At 36.4% G+C, this 19,282-nt stretch overlaps 1 protein-coding gene across 1 annotated transcript in view; it reads right to left on the bottom strand.

Moving 5' to 3' along the window:
* The window catches only part of LOC124132803 (ras-related protein Rab-40B-like), a 46,348-nt gene extending 27,079 nt beyond the window's left edge, over positions 1 to 19,269 (bottom strand). Inside the window, exons 1-3 of the mRNA XM_046496931.2 lie at positions 18,898 to 19,269; positions 15,970 to 16,030; positions 14,144 to 14,204 (exon numbers count right to left, since the gene is read on the bottom strand). Coding sequence (XP_046352887.1) covers positions 14,144 to 14,204; positions 15,970 to 16,030; positions 18,898 to 19,111 — 336 coding nt within the window. The 5' untranslated portion in view covers positions 19,112 to 19,269. The remainder of the gene's footprint in view (positions 1 to 14,143; positions 14,205 to 15,969; positions 16,031 to 18,897) is intronic.
* Between the last annotated feature and the right edge of the window lie 13 nt (positions 19,270 to 19,282).

Here is a 19,282-nt window from a genome sequence, read left to right as displayed (position 1 = left end):
GTTAGTCGCCTCTTATGGCAAGCATGGGTTGCTGAAGACCTATTCTAACCCTGATTTTCATGGGTCAAGTACTAGCAAGTACTAGCAAGTAGTAGTAAGTAGTAGTAAGTAGTAGTAAGTAGTAGTAAGTAGTAGTAAGTAGTAGTAACAGCAGTAGTAGTAGCACAAATGCACACAATATAATAGGGCATTCGCTCGCCATTTGCTCAGCGTGAAGTCTACTGAAAAATATTCTGATGACAATTTCTGGCTAGTAAGACTATGCAATAGGTTTCACTGAATAAGTAGTGAGGCCATGCATAATCATACATAGTGAATAATGTTATGTTTATGTTAGAGAATGATGATTCACAACTCTACACAGTATCAGGTGTCATTCATCATGTACACTAGACACACAACCTAATAACCCTGATGCATGCATGTGTTTATCAAGCGTTTAGCCTTGTCTTTGTACTGAGTCAGTGAATGACTTCCCACACACTGAACACAAGGACCATTACCTTTGATGATAACACAGCATGGTCATGACTGACTGACCAAAGGTTCACTGTACCATCAAAGCCATTCAGCTAATGAGACAACAGGTCATGATATTCTCACTGTGACGACTCTGAAATGGCTATCAAAGGATCTTTAATCATTCATTTTGCAACTTGCTGCTATGACTAATAGATTAATAACCCGTCTTCAGGGTTCATCAAGCACACATCATTCCACAATTAGGTAGAGAATCTGACGGAAGCGCCAAAACAATTTGGGAAAGTATAGTTTTGGTATCAGCAGTATTTGATCATGTTCTAAGGTCAGTGATATTTTCAAAATGGGGTCGTCATTCCACCTGACATTTGTAAACAGAGGGCTTCCTCCGTGTCCCCATGGCTATCTAACTTACAAGGCCATGGCATTTGTGCTGTTGTTGGGAATTGGCCTTCTGTTTGTGTTCAATGTAGAAAACTGCTGTGAAAAATAAGAATGAGTACAAATCTACTTGAACTTGCTTTTGTTAAAAGTATTTAGTTTATCATCATGTATAATTTTTTAATAATATCTTCATGAATATAACTTGTAGTAACATAAGCCTTCTTGGCCTGTTTACAAATCCAGACTCATTGAATAAAGAAATGTTTAAATCAATTTGAATTAAATCTTCTAAAATCTTGGGATTTGCTGATTGCAAGAACCTCTAGCCATCTATTCTAACATAACAATAACTGAGCTTCATTTTCATCAGAATCGAACATGAGATGATAGTTAGAAAATTTATCTATTCTTAGAAACATTATGTTTTGAAATGCCTCTTACAACATATTAGGGAATTCTGCAGCACTATCAGAACCTGAGACACCAAAAATGGAGAGGTCAAATCCAGACCATCTTGGAGACCAGCAAAACAAATCAGTTGTCCACACCATCACCCAGATGGCCATGGTAGTGGTATGAATGAATGATTTTCAAAAATTACAAGCTGAAGACAAATGCTTTCATTTGTGAATTTCAAATATTTCACAAATAAATAATTTATCGTATATTTTTTTGCATGATCAATGATGGATTTTCTGCTTAAATGTAGTCTTTGAGAGGTTGCACTGCATATAGTTCTGTTTGAGTTAACCATGTTTACAGGTTTCACTGTATATTGGCTTGTTGGAACTAACAGGCTTCATCGTGTCTTCATCGCAAGCAATGTATCGTGATACGTATCGGATCACACAGTTGGTGTATCCTGCAGCCCTATGTATATTCTTCTGTTAGGATTTCAGGTTTCACTGCATACTGTTCTGTCTGAGGCAGCAAGGATTCACGGTATACTATACAGTTTCTTCGCTTATGCCATCAAACCAAAAGCCAAAATAATTTTTTCCATCTCTCAAAGAATTCCTCTGGAATGTAAATGACGATTTATCCTCCAAGACCACATCTGCCATCCATCAATCCCCACGTTGTTGGTATGTGAAAGAAACATCATAGTGTAGCCATCTTTGTCTCTGGTATCAGGCATAATGCCCTGTTTGTGGTATCTCCAACCACAAACCACTAACAAGATTTGCCCGCAACTAGACAACGTGAGTATAAACACACCTGTTCATCATACTCAACCACCATCAAAGATAGACGGGGAATCATTACTCAGCCCAAATGGAGAAAATACTCTCTAAGATACTCCACAGATAGGTATGCCTTGTGCCATCAACAAAATAATTACTCAAGCACACAACCAAGTCTTACAGTCACTGTCAATGAAATTCCAGAAGGCCGTTCCCCTTACATTTTTCCAAGCTTGAAAACAGTTTTTGAGGGTCTGGTGAACTGTAGGTAAAAATTCCTTGGTTAGATTGTGGTAAACAGGAAACGTTGGTTCTGCAAGATGATCTATTTGTTTTGTGCTGCAGCATCTCCCCTATTAGTGGAGACACAGTTAAGTGCAGTGAGAGCGCCAAGTACAGCCAAGTCTCCACAACAATTAATGATTCAAGACTTAACGAGTTGTTTGGCTTTGGATTTGACGCTTCATCATCACTTGTTAACTGAAAAAACTGACCCAGTGGTGTTTGACACAGACATGTGTTTACACAAAGAAAATATACAGAGACATGAAGGTTACTCTCTGAAGGTTGAATACCCCAGTGGGACTGTGTTGAAGACAAGAAGAAATTAAACATGCATTTATCATGTTCATAAGTAATTGTGCAATCTGTTCCAAACCTACCAGCCTGAAATTGTCCCTTGTTTTGTTCAGTAGATTTTAGTAATAAAACTCGGACTTTCTGTGTTCTGTCATCTGAGAGTACTACTAGTACTACTAGACCAAACAAAATCTTACAAGACTCAGGCTTGGGACAAAATGTGCAACAACTGTAAACAGTGTAATGTGAGGTGAAATAGGGTTTAAGGTCACATAATAGGGTTTAAGGTCACATTCAAGATTATTGCACAAATATAGCGATATGCATGCATGTGTCTGTGTGGCTGCTTGTACTAGTCCGGACTAATGCCAATTTTATAGTGATAGCCCACTGAAATACCATGCCAAACAGTTCAACATGAGTACTCTACTCAAACATAGTATACTGACTCCAGGCCAAACAGTCCTTGTTTTAGCCCCTAAATGCTGACCGCCAGACAGGGTAACAATAAGTACCATCTTTTAACATCTTTTGGTATGATGTAGCCAGGGACCTTCCACTCTCCAGGCGGATGCTCTACCATTAGGCCACGGAGGCGGACACCTAACCCAGAATTATGCCAAATCATTCACAGTCGGCTCAGGCTTGACTGCAGCGATCTTAACGCAGATATATCTTTGATACAAAAATTTGTTCCTGTGGATATCATACCGAAGATGCTCTACACTTCTTTTTTGTGTGTACAAATTACTATGCTCTTCGAAATGAAATGTATTTTTACCAACATGGTTATTCTTTACAAACAGTGCTATGCGGAAATTCAGATTTGAGTAAGGAAGAGCAAATGCTAATATTAGATTCTATTCAACACTTTATATTAAAAACTGGCAGATTTTCAGTTAAATGATTGTTTAAAATAAACTGCAAATAGATTTATTATATATACACATTTAGCTTGGCATGTACAATTTTTTTGTTACATCTAACCTTCAATTATGTATTCATTGTAATATGTCCTATGTGTGACGGAGCGGTATTAACATAAGCGCTTCGCTTGTTTACCCATCCATTTTCACACTTTTGTAAAAATAAATATGTTTAAACCAATTCTGACAGGGCAATACACAGAAGTAGGAATATTAGCATGCAGGGGTAGGGCATAAATGCTGTTCCTTTGGCCTGTATCCAGCAGAAATAGCAGAAAGCCTGCTTATATTGAAAGTCAGTGCCCCACTGGGTCTTTTGATACTGCATATCTAATATTTAAGGTACTTGTATATAGTCGTAGAGTGGTTGGATTTTTGAAGATCCAGGTTTTTTTCAACACTTCTTTTACCTGCTGGCCAGTAAATAGTTTTGTATGTGAGACCGTGTATTCTCATGTGTACGCAACCTTTAACATAGCACTGAAAAGCAACATGAACACAAAGTAGCCCACAAGCCACACCTCCTGTGAAAGTGACAAGTTCACATGCAGGCTGGATGTATCTGTGATGGGCTAATTCTACAAGGTATGTGTTAGACCAGCCTCTCAAGCATGGAGTCATGGTCAAACACAGGACAACAAGGCACATCACACTATCAGAGAACAATTTGTGATGAATCATTGACATTAGGATGTCAATATTGTTATCTATAGTACATTTCATATTGGCAACTATAATGCAGTTGCAGCATATTTATTACTTAACATGATTAATACTAGTGATCATCTTGATAACCAACTCAAGCCACAAAATAGCACTTGATGAACAAAAGGAATAAGCTCTGCAAGATGATCCTGTTATCTGGCTATTACGAGTGGTAAATAGGACATGGAGATAATCATGATGAAAGGTAACATTATCATTATAAGGAAAAGCCTGAAAAGATCTGTATCATTGCTGAGAAGTAGTAGGGATTTGCCAAGGATCACATGTTTCAGATCTCAGTCAGATATTAGGGCTACACTTTTTTAATTTCATGTTTCACAGATTTATTCCAGCTCCTCCACACAAGGTCGGTCGAAATAAAACATAAATAGATAGCTATATTATTTATTTATTTATTTATTTATTTATTTATTTATTTATTTATTTATTTATTTATTTATTTATTTATTTATTTATTTATTTGAAAGTCATTCTGCTGTGGACTTAAAACTGCAGGTGGCTTCTTGAATCACTGATATACACATGGAATTTATTTTTTATTGTACAAGAAGGTCTATATTACTAGCAGGAGATATAGATATTTTAATGTTTAATTTGTTTCTTGGACCGCTGCTTTTCAGTAGGGGTATCAGGCCGATGATATGAAAACTTAAAAAAAGTGTATGTATGTATTATTAATATCTCATATTTAACTCATTATTCATCGCTGCAAATAATGCAACAAAATCTAACTACGTTATCGGCATGTATGAGAAAGGTAATGCTTCAATATGTAGAGTGCATCATCACACTTCTTCATTAGACCAAGGCAAGCGAGAAAGCACAAGGACTAGTAAAATGTTGTTGGACATGACAGGCTGGTGATTAGCCATCGCCAACACCCTGTGCAACACACGATCAGAACTTATTTGAATTTTGCTTATTTTCATACTTACCTCAAATAGATGAGTAAACTTGCCTTAGAAGTAGGAAACAAAATTCCTACAAGGTGTGAAGTACACTAAGTTAAGTATATCTATTTGCTTACAGCCTGTCTGACACTGCTCCCCCCAAATCAATGTTGCAACCTAAGTAAACACCTTTTCAAATATGCAAATAAACTGAATATATTGCAAAATCCATAGCAAACAGTGTTATTTATAGCATGTCGAGATCAAAATAGGGGAATATTGTTTAATATTTTTGGCAGACGAATTTTTTTATAAAAACATTTCTTACTTATATAAAGAATAAATTGTGTGAAAGTAATAACAGTAATTATATAAAGTGCAATCTGTTTAACTGTAGAGGTGCATGTGATCACATGGCACGTGCCATGATAAGTGGTACAGTAATTCAACAGGAAAATACTACTTCCACTGTTACTGTTTCGGTATAACAGAAATTGACACAAACTTTTTCCATGGCCTCAAGTAAGTGCATTGACTCAGACAGTTACACAGAAGTCAAAGTTAGTGATTAAGTAAACTTTAATTTTGGCATATTTCAGAAATAACACAGAAACAAGAGTCATCTGTGATCAGAAGATGACAAATCCCCCTGGCCCCAACAATAACCAAAGGCACCACTTCAGCCCCCGGTTAATCCATGTACCAAGTTTGGATAAAAAATCTTTTATGGTCTTGAAGCAATGTCCCGGACAGACAGACAGACAGACTGACAGACAAGAACAACATCTTATGTCCATGTTCAAGAGATACATGAATATCTTGAAAGCAGTTACCTTTTGTATTCCAGCATGTAACATGTTTAAGGGACCAGTGAAGTATCTAGAAGGGTACTCCAAGTATTTGTGTACTGTGCCCAACATAACTAGCTGTCTTACAAAGTACGTCTCATCACTGAATCAATTTTTATATGGAAACTTACAGAATCCTGACTTTGGACTCAAGCTACTGGTCAACTTCCCTTGCCGAATTCTCAACAGCTTCAGAAAAATGTCTTTGTGGACTTGAAACAACAATGTCGGACTCCACCATAGCCTCTACATCAACATCTATCACACTCACATCAAAGGATGGAGGGCCTACTAGCATGTATACTTTGTGTTTGAACAATATTTAATACCTACATCAAGATAGAGCACCCCTGTGGGCTAACTGGATGTAATTGATACTCTGGAGTCATCTGTAACTTTACCTCCGTGAGCATGGCCAGAGAAAGATGGGTTTAACAATAATGATTTTTTATTACATCCATTGTCTTGTAACTCGAGAGATACATGTAGTACATTAGATTTATCTTATGTGTCATACTGTAAATTTCAGAATAATCATTCCTGTCTTATTTAGGGGCCCTTTGCCATGAGACATTGCGTAAGTATAAAATGTCAACATGGTCTTTGACTAGTTATAGAAATGCTATTTTTGAAGAAGGATGATATGTCATCATGACTATTGCTATAGAAGGCTAATACTTAGAAATCGCATCCTTCCTGTTTTCTGCATGCATGCTTCACTATAGATCATGGTACATGGAGTATTATCAATGAATATCAATTCAATGCTCTCTTTGTTTGTAGTTTAACGCCGCACTCAGCAATATTCCATGTATATGATGGCAGGCTGTAAATAATCATGTCTCCACCAGACAATCCAGTGATTGACACTGTGGGCTTTCGATCTACGCAATGGGGATATAATGACATACATCTATAAGCTGACCACCCGATCACGTTAAGTCGCCTCTTACAACAAGCAAGGGTTGCTGAAAGACCTATTCTCTAGCCAGATCCAATTCAATGCATACCACATGGCCTACCCACATGCCAAGGATCCATGGGGTTTCCAGGTAAGTCTAGGGTCCCCAGCATCGTATGCTTGTCATAAGAAGTGACAACATGGATCAAGGTGGTCATATTTGGTCACTTGGTTGATTCCATGTCATCTTATACCAACTGCGTGGATTGATGCTCATGCTGTCCATCCCATGGAGTCTAATGATCAGATCCAGACTTGATTTTTTTACATATAGCTGTAATATTGCTGAGTGCGGCATTAAACAACAAACACATCATGCCAAGAGTAGAATGCAGTTTCCCAGTTGTATCAACTAGTACTACTACAATTATCATGGTAATAAAGTACTCATGTACTTCACAGCCCTACACTACACACCCACAACAATGTTTACTTCCCTGTCCATGAACACACAAAATGTTCAGCCAAAAATAATTTACAACTGTACCAGCATAACAAGTAAAGGTCTCCCATCAGCCCAACCACCAACAAGGAAATGGCCACGGGGTGCAAGTTGTGTGGTTCCTGTTCTCTCCATGTTGTACACAGTAATTGCCTTGCCATGTGCCATACCATAAATTTAATGATTTAACTTTAAAAGGAAAGCATCATTCCCAAACAGGATGCTTTAACATGCTAATGAAGGCCAAGGTTGTATATCGAAGCTGAAGCAGGGTATATACTTGCCCAGTAACCATTATCAAAAATTGCTCGATCTTGATATAAATTAACTTGTTTATAGTTTTAATAAGTGCTCTCCTTTTACAAGCGCCTGGGATGTTCATATCAATATGGCATATCAGTCAGGCATATTATCCTGTGATAGGAAAATGTTCCCAAGATCAGTCCAAGTTATACATCTATTTCAATAGCACCTGAAATAGCCCAGTCAAAAAGGTTTGGAACTTCAACTTTGACCTCTCTTAGAACAACATATTATTTCACATGAATATGACATATCAGTTCCCAAAATAAACACCTAATGTGATCATTGGCGTTAACAAAATAGGGCAGTTGAAATTGTTTCCCAAGGGAGTTGATCATAAGCATGATGAGAATGTAACAATAACCAACAAACAGAACATTATCATGACTGAGTTTAGCAGGCTAATATAAGAAATTGAAGAAAATAATTCCTTTTCAATTGAGATATGTAAGACTACTATGTATCAATAGAAAGGGCAAAAAAGATCTTTCATTTGATATGTATCATGCCTATGTGTCACAATATCAAAAACAGTAATATTTATAAATTGAAATCCAAGATGGCCACCACAAAAGAATGGCAACATAATTTTTCTTTATCAGTGATGTATCTTGACAGTTGTCTCCAAGATTCTACCCCAAAGTATGTTTCCCTTACATTAGCCCATATACTGGGTTTGTTTTAACGCTGCTATGATTGGCATGTGACTCAATTTGATGTGGGAGGAAAGTATAAAATGCTGTAATCCTGATGACTGCTCAAATGAAAATGAAATACACAGGCAATACATATATGAAGGGATAGCTTCTATATATACTGGCAGCACTGTGCAACCACTTAGCTCCTACACAGCACTAGTTCACCTCACACAAAGCTGAATACCGCAACAGTAACTGACTGGAAAACAGTTTTCATGGTTGCAACATGAATGGCTCACTTGAGGTTTTAAGTGGGAAATGAGAGTGAGGATAAATAATTTTGATATACAGCACAAGCAGATTAGTAATATTGCAGAATATTGATACATGTTATCATGGTCATTATGATTACAGTCATAAAGTATTTCAATACATATAATTTGTATACTACCATACATTGGTCACATGTAGCATAGTACGAAATTCCACAAACTCTTGAATTCACATTATGTAAGAAAATAAGCAAGAGCAAGAGCAGGGGTAAAATGAATGAATAAAATATGAAGCCAAAATATATGGATTCAAACCCAAATCAGTGGATTCTGTCTGGCATGAGTGAGGGATGACGTTGATGACAGGGCCAACCATTCCCCCAAATATCAAAAGTGCGTTAACAACTTCTCCATTGGCAAACATGGCAAATACACTCTCAGTGCTAGGATTTCCTGCAGAGTCATGCATCTTGCCCAGGAGATGTGAAAGTCTTTTTTGTTGACCATCAACTGCAGGAACCATGCACTTGACGCAATGACTGCTAAAGTCGCATGATTTGTTTAAGCTGTTTGTAACACTTGTGAAACATTTGATGTTTGTTTGTTTGCTGTTTAACGCCGCTCTCAGCAATATTCGACCTATATGACGGCGGTCTGTAAAATAATCGAGTCTGGACCAGACAATCCAGTGATTGATATCATGAGCATCGATCCACGCAATTTGGATTGATGACATGCATCAACCAAGTCAGCGAGTCTGACTACCCGATCCCGTTAGTCGCCTTTTACGACAAGCATGGTCGCCTTTTACGGGAAGCATGGGTTGCTGAAGACCTATTATAACCCGGAATCTTCACGCAAAACATTTGATATTTTGTAAGTTGCCTAGAGAGACCAAACACCTTAAACTAAACACATTCACCGACATGATTCACATGCAGAATGATGTAAATTATCTACAAGGCATCAATAAGTGGAAGTAGAACAATATAGCAGAACCTCACAAATACACAGAAAGAATCAAGAAATTAGATGATAATGGCAGTCGCCATAAGCTTGACAGCATTAATGACAAGACAACACCTGACATAAGAATCTAAACATGAACCTTGAGAAAGCAGTAAGTAAACTCCTTCAACTGATGTCAAAAGTATTTTTTAAAAATGCTCAGGAAACTGGATCTCAGAAACCATGAAAAACATGCATGTTTGCTTCAACCACATACATTACAATAAACCATGGTTATAACAAACTAAAAGGGACCACTTATTTTTGTTTGTTGTAACCTCAGTCCATTATAAGCATATATACAGCCTATATACAGCAAATGGACGGGACCAGTTTGTTATATCGGTCAGTTCGATAAAAGCGTGTTTGTTATAAACGTAGTTTACTGTATATAAAAAAAGTAGCACCTGATTAGAAGTACTGTCAAGCTTCAGTGTGCAAACTGAGGATGCAGAAAACTAATTAACTACCTAGCTATCACCCACACACAAACACCCATTGAATAATGTACAGCTTGTTCCTGTATTACGTTCCCTAATTCTGTGAAGACAAACACTAAGCGCTCTAATGTAGAACAAGATGTTACACAAAGCTAGGATAATGAAACGGAATACCACAAATGTCATGAGTGGCATTACAATAATCTGAAGACAGCAGCAGGCTGAGTAGCAAGCCGGCATCCAGCCAGGGACAGTTTACAGCTGACATTTCTATGTGGGAAGAGGCGTTACAGTTTCCCAAAAATCCATATTGATTATTCTTCCATCAATCTCCATGCACTCACTCTTCAAAACTTATTCATTACAAGTCAGAGTCATAAGTTGTATCTTAACATAGTACCAGGTGCTTTACAGATTATTTTTTCACTATTCTTTGAACTTTTCATACCTGAGTATGTCCATCATACATAAAATAAGACTGTGTTCAACGTTCAGAAGTAACTGTAAAATGCAGTAGATTGATGTTGTTCTCAATAAACCCGGATTTTTGCTGAGACAGCACATACACAAATTGTTGCACGTTGGAATCTGTAGATAATATACATCTTCACGAGGCAAGAAAGTAAACTGACTTTAAAAGTCCAGTTTCTACCCTTGCCAAACTAGGCTGGAATTACTGGACTCGATCATAGCGCCACCAGTGGCTATTACCAGTTATGTCCCTTCTAAGCCTTTCCTATGGACCAATCAGATTCCACTGCTCGTATCACTTGTGTTTGCTTCACACAAAATGGTGGCACCCAGTCAGGACGATCTGATTGATAATCAAAATCTATATTGTGATAAAACGGGTCTTACATCACGAAATGCATCAAATCACGTGAGCATCTTGATTAAAATCATGAAAGATTTGGAAAATATCTGCTGATACAACAAGCTGGCGGTGCACATGCTTTGCAAATCCTGCAATCGATCGAAATCTGCATGACAGTTTACGAACCGGATTTCGATTTTGGTGCGCGATTTTGATTGGACAATGCATAGACTCGTTAGTCCAGCCAAAATGTAACTCCATAATACCAGCCTAGTTCGGCAAGGGTGGAAACTGGACTTTTATAGTCAGTTAACTCTCTAGCCTCGGGAAGATGGATAATATACTGAACATAAAAAGTTAGGGGTCATGACTATTTGGGGGATATTTATGGTACCGAAGACTGAGCACACAATTTAATATAAATAATATCCCCAAAAATATTCATATCTTAAACTTTTTGTTTAGTATATTCAGAATAGGCACTATGAAATCTAGTCACCCAGAATGACATAAATTTGGAAGTTGTAGATGTCCTTTTCATCAAAACTACACTTTACACTACTACATTACTGATCAGGTTCAGGGCCCACTTGCACAAAGCGATCTTAGCGCTAAGACTATTGTAAGCCTATGCTGAAGTATGGGAGTTACGATCATCTTAGCACTAAGATCGTTTTGTGCAAGTGGGCCCAGGACATGACTGCATGTCTAGTATGTTACTGTCACCTCAATTGTACGCCATTACAACAACACTGTACCACAAAGAGTGAAACTACCTAGTCTTCACTGGTCATAGGGCCCATTGAAAATACACCAAAATGACACCAGCATTGAAAGAGGAGTAATTTGCAAAAATAATATGTCAGCGCCATGAATAAACTTAATCTAGATTATCTATTATGAAAATCCATGTGGAGAAATGGATGGGGTACTTCTTGCCATTCAATGTCAACAATCTTGTGTCATGATAACATGCAGGTTAAGCTGGGATTTCAGCTAAGTCCTCATACCTCAACCTCAGGCAAAGAGCCACAGGCTAGTTAAGACAAAGATAAGACATGTTCTGTCCTAGCTGTGTTAGAACACCATACCAGCACACTCTGATGAATATCATTGTTCATAAAAAAATACATTGTCATGAGGCAGTTTAGTCTAGTCGGTTCTATCTGGTAACCATGGTTACACCAGGAATAATACAAAATAATGTTGTCGTTCAAATTACAACTTATTTCTCACTAGGAAAGGTAGATAGTTGCATGGTTTGGTTTTAAAAACCAAAATACAACAACAACAAAACATGCCTATGTTTGAGAACAACTGTAATGTCAGCAGTAGTATACATTTCCGTGTATGCTCCTTCTTGGCACAAACTGTGTACCACTGAAAATGGTTGGTGTGGGGACATTACATTAGAGCTTGTCAGATATTCACAAACACATAATTTATTTTTAGTCTTAGCCAAATAATCAGATTGGTCATGCCAGATGGTTTAGCAGCAGCAGAAACAAATATTTTTAATCCACTAGTCCTCATAATCATGATAATAACACACAGCAAATCCCATACGATACCTTAACTGTTGGGCAGTCTGGCAAGGACTACAGGACTAGTGCCAGTTTCTAACGCTGGCTTAGTAGATTCATTGTACAAAACCAGTTTTAAGAAATTAAGATACCCTTGGATTAAAAGTTCTATGTTAATTACTTGATTATTTCCTGTACCATGTACAACCAATATCAGGTCTTCAATCCAACTACTACCATATGCTAAATTCAACCAATTCTGCAGTCACCATCATGTGGCTACCATGTACAATCAACTAACACAGTAACAGACAGTGGTCAAAACAAGTTCAGTGCTTCCATATCATATCTGTTTAACAGTTGATGTAGTGGTTTGTTGCCTAACATACATGAGCAGGTCTTACATAAAAAATAGCGAGTCCATGACCCAGGTCGAGATAGTTTTCCTACCAGTGTCATAAATGTTATCAATGACAGTTAAGGTCCATAAAAAAAAAGTAGCCAAAGATGTATTGAAGGATTCATAATACTATCAAATAGTGATACCAGGTTTGAAAGAAAAGGTGAGCATATCCTGCCCAGCCAGTGGTACCCTTCACAAAGACATGCTAAGGCAAATCAATTTTCAAGGCAAGTCAAATTCCACTTGTCCACAACTCATAACTAATATATGTAAAAACATGACAAATTTGGGGGAAATGTACTACCTGTAGTCCTTCTAATTTATACCTGCCTCAGATTCATTAACATGTAGCTTCTGTTTTACCAGTATTGTTCATCGTGTTCATATCAATTATCATGTCAAAAGTCATTAATTTCTTAGTATTGATGTTGTGTGAATGAATGACTTTAACACATGTCGCAACAATAATTGACATGTCAATCAGCGTCCAAAATAACTGCCTGCCCGTGGCTGGTAACTTTTCTGTCGGGCTGTCGGAAACTTTCAATCACAACCACTGAAATGTACCGGTACATGTTTCCAAAAGTTAAAGGTTTATCTAGAAGCAGTCTCCGTGGTAGATATCCTTTGAAATAGATAAAAGTGCTGATGACATGGGAAGTATGAACATAATTACCCGCCACTCAACCCAAGCCATGTGTGACCACACCTCATATCATGACACATGTTTGTATTTGTCCACCTGTTTGTCTAGGAAAGATCAATATTGGTTTCTTGCATCACTCAAATATCAAAGCTAACAGTGTGCTGGGTCTACAACATGTTGTTTTTACCTCTAGCGAATACAGATCACATAAATCATCATAAAAATACCCGTTATCTTATTGATGAAAGCATTACACTATAACTGTAATGGTATTGACATTTATTGTGATACTCACATACATGACCTGTGATACTGTACATCAGATCACGATGACTGACACAAACAATGTCTTCCATGTTTACGAGACAAACATTCTGAAAGTTACTACCAGCTCATTGCTGCAGGTTGATGGTCTAAACAAGCAAGACTAGCAATGATAAAAATATTTGAAAAAAAGGCAAACATAACATGATGATATATCATACAAACATCTGTCATAGGCCTGGCTCAGAAAACAGCATTTCAGCATATTGTAATACATGCATTGAACAATGCATGTTTTCATATTAAACAATAAACATATACCATAGTAGTATCAGTAGTATCACTATGATAAGATCACTGATTACACACACCTTGTTAAACATCAACAGGATAAACATATAGTCAAACATACCTGCGCCCCTCGTGAGTAAGATCTTAGGATGGTACAAAACCTCCCTTGTCCAGATGTATCCCTGTCAACCAAGAAACAAATAGGTTAAGGCAACAATAATATATTTTTTCTTCCAATTTCTTAAGTACAATCTGTGCAGCAAATTGTTCACTTTCACATGTGATATACAGAAAGCAAATTATGTATCAAGTGACATCAAAATTGATGCAGCGCTAATCATCCCAAACTATAGATGTGTTGCTGTTATCAGGTACTAAACATATGTGCTAAAAGGCAGGAACAAGGATAAAAAGGATGTGAAGACAAACAAGACACAGAACTATCTCCCATGTTTTGGGGAGCCAAATTTAAATGAATAGGACTAGGAGTTGGAAGAATACTATGTAATATGGAGAATATTTACACAGCAGGGCTGAACCTTTTTCCAGGTGTTCCAAAAGATATGTACATGCTTTAAGAATTTGATGAAGTTTCAGTTACACTTACTGTACATTTATTGAAACTGAACAAATAAATTGCTTGTCATGCTCATTACAAAATTCAGAGTTAAAACACTGCATACCATGTTTACAGCAAGCACAGTCAGTGTTAGAACATAAGGGTGTGCAAGGGCCCTAGAGCATCATTATGACTATTGTAAAATAATAATAAGGATATATTCATGATTATATCCTTTGTTCCACACAAAACCATGAAAACCCCTATCGTAAAATGATAATATCCATATTCTTGATTATATCCTGGGTTCCACACAAAACCATGATAACCACTATCATAAAATAATAATATCAATATTCATGATTATATCCTGGGTTCCACACAAAACCATGATAACCACTATCGTAAAATGATAATATCAATATTCATGATTATACCCTGGGTTCCACACAAAACAATGATAACCACTATCGTAAAATAATGATATCAATATTCTTGATGATATCCTGGGTTCCACACAAAACCATGATAACCACTATCGTAAAATAATATCAATATTCATGATTATATCCTGGGTTCCACACAAAACCATGATAACCACTATTGTAAAATGATAATAATAACAATAATCATGATTATATCCTGGGTTCCACACAAAACCATGATAACCACTATTGTAAAATGATAATGTCAATATTCATGATTATATCCTGGGTTCCACACAAAACCATTATAACCACTATCGTAAAATAATAATATCAATATTCTTGATTATATCCTGGGTTCCACACAAAACCATGATAACCACTGCTGTAAAATGATAATATCAATATTCATGATTATATCCTGGGTTCCACACAAAACCATGATAACCACTATCTTAAAATAATGATATCAATATTCATGATTATAACCTTGGTTCCACACTAAACCATGACAACCACTATCGTAAAATAATGATATCAATATTCATGATTATATCCTGGGTTCCACACTAAACCATGACAACACTGACAATATAACATTACAAACTTCCTGAATATTAACAAAATGTGTGGTCTCACATTAGCATTGCTCATAATCACTGACAATAGCTATTATCATGATTATTCGCTATCAGTCAGGACAACTAACATTTATGTACCAGAAACTGAAGTCACTTGATAACAATACCAGCTTTTAAAAACAAAACTACAGACACATCTTTCAATATATGGAGTGTTCCATTGAATATCTTTGGATCGTGGCACAGGTTGAAACAGAATGAACAATGTAGAGTATTGTGAATTTCTTTGTACTGAACAGATCATCCATGCTAATAGTTATCCAAGATATATCAGTGATCACACAGTGTCAGCATCTGTACTTCATATATGTCATACACTTACCAAAGTTGCAACTTGACCCTTTTGCCATCCAACAGAATCGTTGTCGTTTTATAATCAATTCCTGAAAAAAATAAAGATTTTTTAATTCTCTCATACACCACAACACCACTGCTATTAATCATTATTTTCTAACAATAGCAGTTTCAAGTAATAAAATTAACAGGAAAATAACTACCAAATATTGTAATACAGACATCTTTAGTAAAGTTTAGTTTAACGCACAGTAAAACAAACAACAGTCTGTTCTGTATTAGTCTTACCTGTTGAGCAGAGATTTCACCTACACTGAAATATTCAGCACTCAACATTAATCAGTCAACTCATGATCTTGATGATAATGGTTCAACAGATCAGGATAGGTCTCTTGTACCCCAGGATTGGGTGATTATAGTGCGTTTCCTGACTGATTGTGTCCTATCAAACCCATACTGTGTGGACTGTTGATCATGCTGTCAATCACTGGGATGCGTGGTCAAAGCTTGATTACTTATGTGACATAGCTCAAAACAAGTATTCACGAAGAGATCTTAACAATATGTGATACAATTGTTGAAATTTACAAATTCGTCATTCCCATTTCAAACAATAATTTATAAGTAGTATTGAAATGTATATACAGACATGATGATTTGATCTTTGTAATGTCAATTTCGGGTTTTTTTAAATTAAGAAAAATAGGATTTTTTTGAAATTTTCCTTGGGGTTTGTTGCTATATAGTATTTGAATCAAGGCACCCCTGCATCTTTAACTGTTACCATGGTGTTATTTTTGACAAGGACAACTCAACTTTCATGGCTAATGTTTGTACACTGCCAAACATCAGGAATACACATCCAGGCAACCAATTTTACAGAAACTATGAGAAGTAAAGTAGCTATTTAACTTGTGTCATTTTAACTAAAGTTTAAAAGTATTGGAATATGGATCAGCTCAAATTGGTTCAAAATTTGCTTATTATTAACCATAACTTTGACGCCATAAATCATAACAAAGGTATACAATAAAGATCTGCAGCCAATCTGACATGTGTTTTTGTAGTTGATTAATGCATATACGACTTGAAAGTATGAAGCTATCGGTAAACATCATATTATGTACAACAAAAAACTACTTAGTATCCTTTCAGAGAATTCAGGTAACCGATCAGGTGATAACAAACTTGGTTATAAAAATGTGAAATTCAGACAAATTATCACTAAACATGATGATTTACCATTTAATCATATTCTGTTCTGCTAGGCATTGTTTCATATGAAGAAATAAAGATTACTGGGTGCAGTTTCTCGTAAACTAAACCGGGAATAGCAATCAGGTGTATGCACACTTTCTACCAATCTACCATTAATTTGGTTAAGAAATACACAATATATATAAGTTCAAAGAATGTTGATGCAATGATGGGATGAATAGTATGATATAGTATCTGAAACTATTATTTCATCTGATAAAAAATATTTTGACAATGAGATTTTAGTTGCCAGTTTGGTTCTAAGAATGGAACAATTTGATCAGTCGCCGTTGAGTCCTCTTGCGTTCTTGCTACAGCACATGAATGAAAACAAATGCAAAAATCGTAATTACAACCAATAAAAGTTCTAATTATGTATAATATCAAGGCAGTCCCCTTGTTCGAAGAATGAATCCGTCAATATCCACTTAAAGGAACAATATCCCATACATGTGAAGTTGTACAAAGAAACTTGTCCGATATCACACGTCATTGTAACAGTCAAATATTTCAAAATATCTATAGCGTATTGGGATATTATGACCCGTGTTCGTTTTTTAACTGATCAGTTTGTTTCAGTTGTTTCACATAGGTGTTAAGTCTCATTTGTCAGATGAGATGGCACATGTGACAATTATGTTCATGTTGTCCACCTTTTCTTAAAACATCCATGGAGTTGGATAACAATCAGTCAACGTATTATTGGCTTATCCTTTTACCAAAGTATGTTGTTTTTACATCGGACATATATGGGTGTAATCAGTGTGCTTTAGTAAACCTATATATATAAACACTTATTTTTGACAAATCCACTTTGACAGATAATAGTGAATAATCAATCAACATATTATTATATGATGACAAATACACAAATCAAAGGTTATAACAGGAACATGAGGAAGGAAGTAGTAATTTTTGTTTTATATGCTATTTGCCTTAGAAATAAGGGTTGTTCAGGAAATAAACTGAATTTCATTGTTACAAAAATAATACATACACATATTTTCTGTGTACCAAACTACATAATTGTACATACACATTTACACAGGCAGATGAATATTCCAAAGTGAAATGTTAAAGTAAGCATCATACATTCAAATGCGAGGATTCAAGGGGATAAACCCTCGCTGTGAACGATGTTTTCCAGTTGGCCCCTTGCTGGTCAGAAGCCCAGTTTTGGGGGGTTGCCGGCTCTAATTGGATTCTGGTGATTACGTTGGATAATTAAAATGGTGCCGGCTAGACGACTGAATGTTGGTGTGTTGCTTCCCTTTAATATCTCATGTCCAACAATTCAAACAACTGGTGTGGATTAACATAGAACAAATATGTGAGCTGCACTATGTACACATCGCTCCATGTTTACTTCAGCTTATATACATTCAGTATCTAGTGTTGTCTTATTTATAGATAGATATGTTGTATAAGGCCAGTCAGGTGTAAAACAATGTATACATGTACGTTTGGAAAAAAAATCATGTTTGTGCCAAGGGATTTCTTATTCTGAATATATTGTATATTGTGTGATAAAGTATACATTTATCAACATGCAAAGTTGTGAGAAAAGCTCTATCTAGATTATACCATGCAATGATGTGTCTCTTCAAAAGTGAAAACACTCATCATTGGATGATGTCATGTTTACATGTTTACAAGAGATTGTGCGAGATTGTCAACAGTACAATGAACGAATACACACCACAATTTGAGTATCCGTAGGGTGATTCAGTCGCTCCGTCCTCCATCCCTGACAATAATTCTTCTTTTCCAACATCACTGTCTCCGACGAGGAGAAATTTCAGTAAATAATCGTATGATTTGGAAGCAGAAGCCGAATTTACAGGCCGAGGGGGCGAGGGACTACTGGTAACAGCAGTGCACATCATTACGGCGCTGATTGATCGAGCTTCCATATACGCATTAAAACAATAGTTTCCATTTTATCCAGAATTTAAGGGATACGTATCCATGGCCATTTTGGAATAAACCACACAGACACACAAATGTAACTGACAAAATTTAACCCATTGCAAACAACGTCTAGATGATCGCTTCTCTTCCTCAGGTTACACTGCGCATGACGG

The sequence above is a fragment of the Haliotis rufescens genome, unplaced genomic scaffold (assembly GCF_023055435.1).
Source record: "Haliotis rufescens isolate VD_foot unplaced genomic scaffold, xgHalRufe1.0.p SCAF_11, whole genome shotgun sequence".
NCBI lineage: Eukaryota > Metazoa > Mollusca > Gastropoda > Lepetellida > Haliotidae > Haliotis > Haliotis rufescens.
This window is presented reverse-complemented; position numbering and strand designations above follow the sequence as displayed.